Source organism: Arabidopsis lyrata (genome assembly GCF_000004255.2).
Source record: "Arabidopsis lyrata subsp. lyrata unplaced genomic scaffold ARALYscaffold_4, whole genome shotgun sequence".
In the NCBI taxonomy this organism is placed as follows: domain Eukaryota; kingdom Viridiplantae; phylum Streptophyta; class Magnoliopsida; order Brassicales; family Brassicaceae; genus Arabidopsis; species Arabidopsis lyrata.
The window spans coordinates 11,860,146-11,869,741 of NW_003302552.1; the positions used below are offsets into that span (position 1 = coordinate 11,860,146).

At 30.1% G+C, this 9,596-nt stretch overlaps 1 protein-coding gene across 1 annotated transcript; it reads left to right on the forward strand.

Annotated features, from left to right (window-relative positions):
• The first annotated feature begins 117 nt into the window (after positions 1-117).
• Positions 118-2,259, forward strand: LOC110229266. Its single transcript, XM_021029023.1, has 2 exons — positions 118-148; positions 1,916-2,259. Exons 1-2 carry the CDS (start codon positions 118-120, stop codon positions 2,227-2,229), a joined length of 345 nt encoding a protein of 114 aa, XP_020884682.1. The 3' UTR covers positions 2,230-2,259.
• The last annotated feature ends 7,337 nt before the right edge of the window (positions 2,260-9,596 follow it).

Here is a 9,596-nt window from a genome sequence, read left to right on the forward strand (position 1 = left end):
TTGCAGCGCAATACTATCCCAACTGCGAAAAGAGCATAGCTCTATTCATTTGCTTGAAAATTTATTGTATGGGTTGATCCTAACCAATCTTGTTTAGCCACAGTTCATTGAATAAAAATGGATGAGGCGATCAACTGCACTAAATTTCGTACGTACCACAAATGGAAAACACAAATAACATGAGGCTCTATCACAATAGACACATATGTTACCAATTCATGTATACTAGAAATAACCTAAGCCATGCGCAAAAAATATTTTTTTTTATCTAAGAAAATCATTTATGTATATATAATATTGATGTAGCTTAGTACATAAAGTTTGTAAATTTGTAAAAATTTCTATCTGCATAGAAAATTGTATAAGTCAAAACTAAAATTGTTATAAATCAATAAACTAGATTTCATTGTTAATTATTACTGCATAACATACAAGAAACAATTTTTTTTTGTTACTTATTTTTATATAAAAAATTTAATATGATTCTTAATAGTGTAAAAAATGTCTCGAAAATAAAAATTTAAGATAATATTAGCAAATTATTTATTATTATTATTGATGTTTACGATATTTTATTTATTCAAATCACTAAACAATAATGATTTTCAATATAACTTAAATAACAGAAAAATATAATTAGGACCGCAAAATTTAGGGGAACAATTGGTAAAAGTCTCAAAATCAACAATATAATTCCACATTTGGTTTATTTTGAGTTGTTATTGTAATGGCCTAATGGGTAATTTAAGTTGTAATTTTATTGAAAAGTAATAAATTCGTAACATTAAAAAAAAAACTCAGTGGCAAATCAAATGTGCTGGGTTAACCTGCTTTTAAACTATTGTTGAAATATGCAAACTGTTGGAGTAATATTTTGATTGTTTTATTTATCCTCCACCAACCGTACTAAACACAATAACCTCATTTGTTTCGTACTAATCCTATAGATTGTAATGTTTTATCTACTGCAATCATTTAGTACTGTTATTCCCCATGTCCTAACCGAAGTTCTCTTAATTTTTTCTTTCGGCCACTTAATGTCTTAACGTTGCAAAAGTGACTAATAAATCCCAAGAGAAGACTACTTGGCTAACATTACAAATTTAATCTTCATTTTAAGAAAGTCGATAGGAGATGTATGGTCCAAATTTGTGGACACTCGAAAAGCAAAAAAAGAGAGAGTTAAACATGTGAAAACATGGTGGTTTAAATGAATGCTTTAAATTGATGCGAACAACACTCTCTTTTATAAATACCGACTATTTTAAATTATTTGTTTTTTTTTTTGTCAGAATTAGTTTGTATAGTATCCAGTTTTTTTTAGAAAAAATCAGCCAAATTTAGGTTGAAGTATATATGTAAATTTCCCACTTCCTCAATAGTAAATCATGTATTTAGCATATTGTTTTGGATGAATTTAATTTTCCTTAGTATTTAGCATCAATTGTTTATTTATTTATTTCTTGAAGGTGATCCATGCTCCCTTTTACAAAAATCGTTTAATTCAAAACTTTTATAGAGTGTACCAATTGCAAATGCCATGGGGAAATGTAATATGGAAAATTTAAGATCATGACTAACTAAAAAGTTAGAATAAATTCACAAGTCTTAGCTCATATTTTGTATAAAATCTGTATTTTTAAGAAAATTTTCTGTTAGGCCACACAATAATTAAGTGTTTTGACCCAAAAACAGATTCTAAAATAAGCAGATGATTTATTTGACAATGATTTACAGGGTCATACAAAAACAATAAAACTTGTCAAAATTTTAAGATAGCGAATCAACCATTGGACGAAATTGATTCACATTATCTTAAAATAGACCAAGAGACTTGAATACTCACTTTTGGCAGTTATATATATATAGAGTTGAAGAGTATTTTAAAAATGATGAAGTTAATGTTTGATAAAAGAATCTGATCTAAAAAAACTCGATAGTTTGGTTTTCAGCAGAATCTCCCCTCGCCAACGTCTTTTCTGCTCCTGGGCGGAACTCCTTTCCTGGAGAAGTCAAGCTTCCCCCACGGCTCCTTCTATCCTCAGAAAGAAAATCGCTCAAGTGGTGGTCTACAACATCAGGCGGCAGCGGAACAATGCTTTACATAACTCTCAGCGTTTGTCTCCTCCTCTTGTCTTTAAGCTGATTGATCATGAAGTTCGCAATATCATTTCTGCTAGGAGAAAGCGAAAGTGGTGGCGTGATCTCATGCTTCTCTGGATTCGATAGTTATTCTTATCTTCCCTTTTTTATTGTAACCTTGTTTTTTTTTTTTTTTTGCTTTGGTTACTCTTGTTTAGATATTACTTTTGTAAAACTTCTATTCATTTTATATGATATTTACATGTTTTTTTTTTTTTTGCTAAGTGAGTAAATATCATATAAATGAAATGTTTTTGGGATTACATGTTGATTACCAAAAATATTTGGTTCCTTGGCAAAAAGAAAGAAAACATCAGACTTACCCAGAAATCTGATGTTTTCTGAAATTTGATACTGAAATTCACCTTCACTATGATTTATGGATTATGGTTCACCTCTTCACCAAAAAAATGATTTATGATTCACCTTAATATGTACATATAGGACATCAAAATATTTGAGTACTCTAAAATCCAAACGTCGGTGTACATAACAAATGCAATTCAAAGATTAATAAACATTGAAAAAAATTACAACACACTTGTTGTAGTGATTAGTGACGGTTTGCCTTTTCTATTTTAAGACAATTTCAATATAGATGGACATTCCTTAATTGCCAAAGAACCAAAGATATAACGACACCTATCTCATACACTAACCATTTGTGGCCTCCCCATTTTAGGAAAGTATGGTCTACCACCTTGTTTCCATCAAATTCATTTTAGTAGATACACCAAAGGGTCCAAGTTCATATAAATGATAGAATCTGTCTCGAATTTATGTTTATATGCATTGAGTATAATTAGTACGTAAAACTATAGCATTGAATATAACTTGTCTAAAACTAGTAAAATGGTTTAATTACCATCACATGGCCAGGATATATAACGAGCTCAATAGATGAATATCATGAACAAATGTTGAAATGTAGTATATATTTATATGCTACAAAGCGCAATCAAAGTGTTAGCAAGTCCCTATATTGAACATAACTTAAAAGCTACGTTTTAACGAAGGAATATGGCGACCAAATAATAGCAATTTAGTGATGAAAGTTCTATAGTTGACAGTTTAACGAAAAATTAGAGTCTTCTTAATTTTATGGCAATTTAGCTACTTTGTCAATGTATTGTGATTTATGGTTGAATTTACGTTCGTCCTTATTTATCACCATTTAGGCATGGAAATAAACTAGCGATGATAATTTATGTGTGTTGTTCAATGTAGTGGTGAATTTATTTTCTTTGGTAAATGTATGAATTCTTTTAGTAGTATATTACCGGCTCCATGACTTGACTGTACGATCGATTAAAAAACCAACGAACTATATTTTTTCGATTATTTATTGGACTAAAAAACTTTTGACTATTAAAAGAAACTTATCCTACTTATGCATGTAGATACGTTTCCATTATTATAAGCAAGCTGAGAGTGCTCTCCAAAATAGTGAGAGGAGGGTAATAAAGAGAAAACGTTGTGTGCACATACTAAAACCGAGTTTTTTTTAAATCGTATTTTTAATTATTTTATTTTATTTTTATTAATCGAAATGAAGAAACAGTTTAATTCGTAGTTAATATATCAGATTTCTCATTTTCATTGTTGTTATATGACTATCGAAAAATACTTAATTTTTTTGATAACCGAAAAATACTTAATTAATCTAATTATTTCAATCAAACTAAAACTACTCGGTTTTAGCCCAAGCAAAATGGTGCAGTGGTCGTTGGACCATGAGCTAGGGGAAAGGGATAACATCCTCTGACTATAGTGTGTTTGAGTTCGATTTCCACTACAAACTAAGTCGTTTTGTTTGGACAACTTGAACTTCTGGATTTGAAGCTTAAATAATTAACTTGTGGGTAGGTTTGCGGAAAACTCTTGCCAAAGAGTCGTCTATTCACCTCAATGAGTAGTGGTCCTTAGCTCCGACTGGTCGGCAACCGAATATCTTTTTTTTTTTTAATAACCTAGTGTCCAGACCACACTGTGATCCGACTAGCCCACTGGGCCTAAGTCCGCGTGCCTGAGATTTTTAAGCCTCCATTTAAGGGCCCCCTAGAACTGGTGGTCTGGGACGCTGCGCTCCGCAGGTAAATTGTGCAGTGGCCGGGACTCAAAGCCGGGTGGCGGGTGCCTCAACCGAATATCTTGTACTAATCTAAATACAAAAGGAAAAAAACTAGTCCGGTTTTGGTATGATTTTCATTATTGGAGCTGAATCATCCCACGATATATAATTCAAAACAAATGTCACAATATATGTACAAAATTAAGAATGCATGATTGTGAAAAAAAGGAAAATACAAAACTACAAAAATGTAAGAAACGTATCACATGGAGGAAGAAGGAGAGCTGGAGAGGGAGGTACAGAGTACGTCGTAAGGGACCCCTATTCTATCTTCTTAGTGTTCGACAGAGTCATTGTCTTCAATTTATAATGAGTTTTATTAAGTGCTTGTGAGAGTTGTGACACTATCTTCTATTGAGCAAATCAAGTTTCAACATTTTACATGAATTGTTGCTCTCAATGTTTTATAACTTTGACTTTTGTTGCTTCATATTTATGTACAACCTTTGACATCTCAAGTTTTCCCAAAGACACAGTTCAGATACAGGAAAATGATGTACTTGAGGAGTTGAAGAATAAAAGTTAGATCATTATTCTTTTGCATGTGGAGGCTGTCCTGTAAAAGGCAGAGTTGATTTTTTTTTTTTCCTAAAATATATTTATTTGTATATTTACGAGATTACATTTTTTTGGTACATTGTTATATCATTAAATTACGTTGGTTGATTACAAAAATCTACTATAATAAATTGAATCATTGTCCTATGTACTACAATACTGCATGCATCCTCTGCTACAATGTCTCTTACCACTTATATTTCCTTTCAACCGTCTATTGGTCAGTTATCACGAATTCTTCTCGCACTAATTCACCGGAGAGTAGGATTTTATGAGTACAATTGACAAAAATATTATTTAGATTTGATGTTTGCATTTTCTTGAAAGAACTGCTTAATTAAAACAGTTTTTTTTTTTAAATTAAAAAAAAAATCGCTGAACGTAATTTTTTTGTTAAATTTGTTCATCTATTTGCATTTTGTTTCCTAATCCACTCATTACCAACTGTAATATATTCGCTATCAAAATCGTATTTCAATTTCATGATGATTTAGTAAATACATAGCCATACGTCAAAAAAGATTTAAACCATTTATACATATTTAAAAAGATTTGTTTTTTCACGGCTTTAAGCAAAGTAAACTTTTTTTTTTTTTTTAGCAATGTAAACTTGTGTCCCCTATTATTTAGTGAGTGATATAATTTATTTTATTGTGAAAAATGTTCAACATACCATCTCGTAGACGATGAAGTTTTTCTAAATTAATATAGTCCGTGTTAGTATTTGTAAGGGAGACTCACAAAAATGCCCTTTTTTCAATACCCTTTTTCAAAAATGCCCCATTTGGCTGTCCATTTTTTAAAATACCCCTTTTTATGTACAAAATGACTAAATTACCCTTCTTTTAATAAAAGATATCACAAATATATAAGGAAATATAACAAAATTAGGTCCACAAAATACAAAATATTTTTTGGCGGGAAAAGTGATCCCGCAATTTTTCCCGCCAAAACACTTGTAAAAACTTGTAAAATTTTCTCGTAAAATTTTTATCCGCCAAAAAATTTTTTTTGCGGGAAAAGTGATTCCGCAATTTTTTTGGCGTTAAATTTTTGGCGGGAAAAATTTACAAGGTATTTTAAAGGTGTTTACAGGGTATTTATAAGGTTTTACAATGTATTTTAAAAAGTTTTACAACGTATTTATAAGGTATTTATAAGATATTATAAGATTTTACAAGCTATTTTATAAGGTTTTACAAGTTATAAGATTTTACAAGTTTTTTATAAGGTTTTACAAGTTATAAATACCTTATAAAACCTTATAAGTACCTTGTAAAACCTTTTAAAATACATTGTAAAACCTTACAAAACACTTGTAAATACTCCGTAAAACCATTAAAATACCTTGTAAATTTTTTCCGCCAAAAATTTTCTCGCCAAAAAAATTTCGCCAAAAAAATTGCGGAATCACTTTTCCCGCAAAAAAAAAAATTTGGCGGGAAAATTTTTTGGCGGAAAAAATTTTTACGGGAAAATTTTACAAGGTATTTTAAAGGTTTTTACAAGTGTTTTGGCGGGAAAATTGCGGGATCACTTTTCCCGCCAAAAGATATTTTGTATTTTGTGGACCTAATTTTGTTTCAAATAAGGGTAAAATGATCATTAAAAATTAAAAGAGGACAAACTTAAAAGTAAACTCTCAAAAGGAGCATTTTTGAAAAGGGGTATTGAAAAAGGGGTATTTTTAACCATTTCTCTATTTGTAAATACCATATATGACTAAATAATGTTTTTATTAGTCCGTGACGATGTCTTGACTTCTCACAAACCTTAAACTGCTCCAATGGGCATAGATCTTTTATACTACTGCAAACTTTTTAACCAATCAAAACTTTTTTTCGATTTGCATGATGCACAGATGCAGTAAAAATCACCCCTACCATTTAAAGCCATGTAAGAACTCCGAAAACCAGCTATCCCGTTGCAAACTCACCTATTCATTTCTACATGTAATTTCTTGAATTCATCAACATGTTATTTCTTTTTGTTTTGTAATATTTTTCTTTTAAATTTTAATTATATATATGAAATAGAGTGAGAACGATATAGAATTTTATATTTCCAGATTATGCGACAAAAAATTCATCACAAATCTACAACACGTCTATGATAAATTTACCTCGACTTTGCAGATTTCTTTCTCTCTGCTAAGTGATGAATTTGCAACGACTTAATTACCTTTTAGGTTATCTCCTTATTAGTTATTAACTACACCAAAAACACATTGTATCTACTTATATGAATGTTTTACGTACGTACAATGATAAGTTGTTCCAACGATGGGATTCGAATAAAACGGAACATGTGTAAGAGACCATAGAGACAGAAGAAGTGGAAATCCCGTGTTACCATCTCTATTTTTGCTCTTTTGTCTGAAGTCAAATCACTCATCGTCAAATTAGTTGCACACACACAATGACACAATGTACAACACTTCATCATCAAGTTGAATAATCGATAAGTCTCTAGATATTTCTATTTGCAGACCCAAAAATTATGTGAAATTGGTGGGAATCCAACTACGAAGCCACCGAAACAGTATTATTAAGAATTGGTAGGGTGCAATGGGCAAAATAGGCCTTAATCCAAAATTTTGTCTCTATTTAAGGTTATTTTCACTAAGACATGTTCCCACATGAAACATCTTTTTACATCTCTTTGCAAATCACATCTTGTCCCTCATTTCCTTTGGAACATCATCCATCATCTTCACTTATTATCCTCCAGCTTTTTTTTTTGGAAAATAATAATTGGCTTCCCTAATAATTATGTAGCTGACTAATTTGCTCTTATTATTGCACAGTTTATTATTCTATACAGTTTAAAATTACTGGTTTCTCATTCGGTTTAATTCAGTTCAACATTAAATTGGATATATTAAGTTAAAATAGAAAGTGCGATAGTGGTAAAATATTTGTGAGCTAATATGTCTGAATTATTTTCTGAAATTTTGTATTATTTATTAATTAGAAAGAAGATAGAACAATTATTTATATCCTCCATACATTTCTTGTATACCAATGTAAATTCTTAAAACAAAATTGAAAAAAAAAAAGAAGATTTATCCCAAAAGATTTGTGTGGAAAAAGTTGAATCAAATCAATACCAAAATATCCATATTCTCATACAGATTCATCACAAAAATGTTTTTACTCATAACACTAAATATGAATTTAATATTTAATCCTTTAAATTAAGGCAATATATTTTAAAGTTGATGAATTGTATAATTTCTTAGATTACCAAACCAAACCCAAATTATTTTATAGAAATAAATTGATAGAAAATTTAATTCGTGATATTTATACACTAAATTATATTTTGAATGATTTCTAATTTTAATTATTGTGAAACCATTGACGAAGTACCTAATTACATGACCTTTCTAAGATTTCTATTTGAAGTATTTTAACGAGTGTTGTCCTTTTTAATGGTCGTCTTATCCGAAATTTAGAAAGATGATTTTCTCACGGAACAAAATGTAACAAAGAAAGTTGTAGCTAGCAACATCATAGTGATTGATCAACAACCAGCCTAAAAAAGAGCCAATAGTAGATGAATTTTTCTAATAAGAGGTATGATACACAATTCAATAACTTAATATTCGTTAGACAATAAAGTGAATGGAGAGATTAAAGAGACGTGTTAAATGAAATTAATAGATATGTGTCATTGTAAGAGACATTTTCACATCTCCATCTACAACTTCTAGTTCACTATCTCTAATTTTCCTTGTAGATGTCAAAATCTAATATTAATTTTGAATTGGATCTTATCCTCATTTTTAAGAAGAGAATTGACTTTTATTTTCCTTTCTCCAAAATTCACTTTTGTGTCCTATAAAATAACGTATGTCGACCAAAAGACTAATGATGATGTAACATGGGTCTCTAAATCCACTGTTATATATTTGTGTAAAGTCACTAACCTTATGTTTGTGTGGGAATTGAAATCTCTCTCACCATTTAATTTGCATGTGCTTTAGATGGACTAACCTACTTTTTTCCGGTGGATTGTTGGAGCCATTGCTCCACTCCATATTGCCTTTATTTTTATTTTTAATCTTATCCAAACAAAGTTTTTGACATAATTTTCAATTATTAAACTTGGAAATGAGTTTTTTTTTTTTTGGTTGAAGTATTTAAAGGAATTTTCAAAATATTTTATAGAGCAATTTAGGCGATCGTCTCTGACTCTCTATTGATCAATTCATTTTTTTTTTATCTATTTGATTGGAGTAAAAAATAATATATCTATACAGTATATATATATTAAGTGAAAAATAAAAACAAGTTATATATTATCTATTCTGATTTCTATGAAAAGAACAACAAGGGAGGGAATATTCCAATGTCATACAAAATGAAAAAAATAAAATATATCAAAGCCACCTCTCTCTTAGCCCACGTCTCTTCTCTAAGTTTGTGGACACTGTCTCAACTATCCACATCTGTTACACTCATCATTTTTGGTTATTAATGCGGTCCTCAAAGCAAGAGTCACAATCTTCAGTCTGCACTATCACATATTATACTTTTCTGTCTTATTCTTTTATCGCATTATATAACCAAACTTTCACGTTTTGTTTTACTCTTCTTCTTCGGTGAAAATTAAGTTACTAAACAAAATTTTGATCTCTAAATGTGAAAGTTGGTTTGAATAAGGGAAAGATACCGTGTGAAATGGTAGATAATTGAAATAAAGAACTCATTGTAGCATTTAGAGTGTTTCACTTTGATTGTCTCAAGTTAAAGCCGAGCCG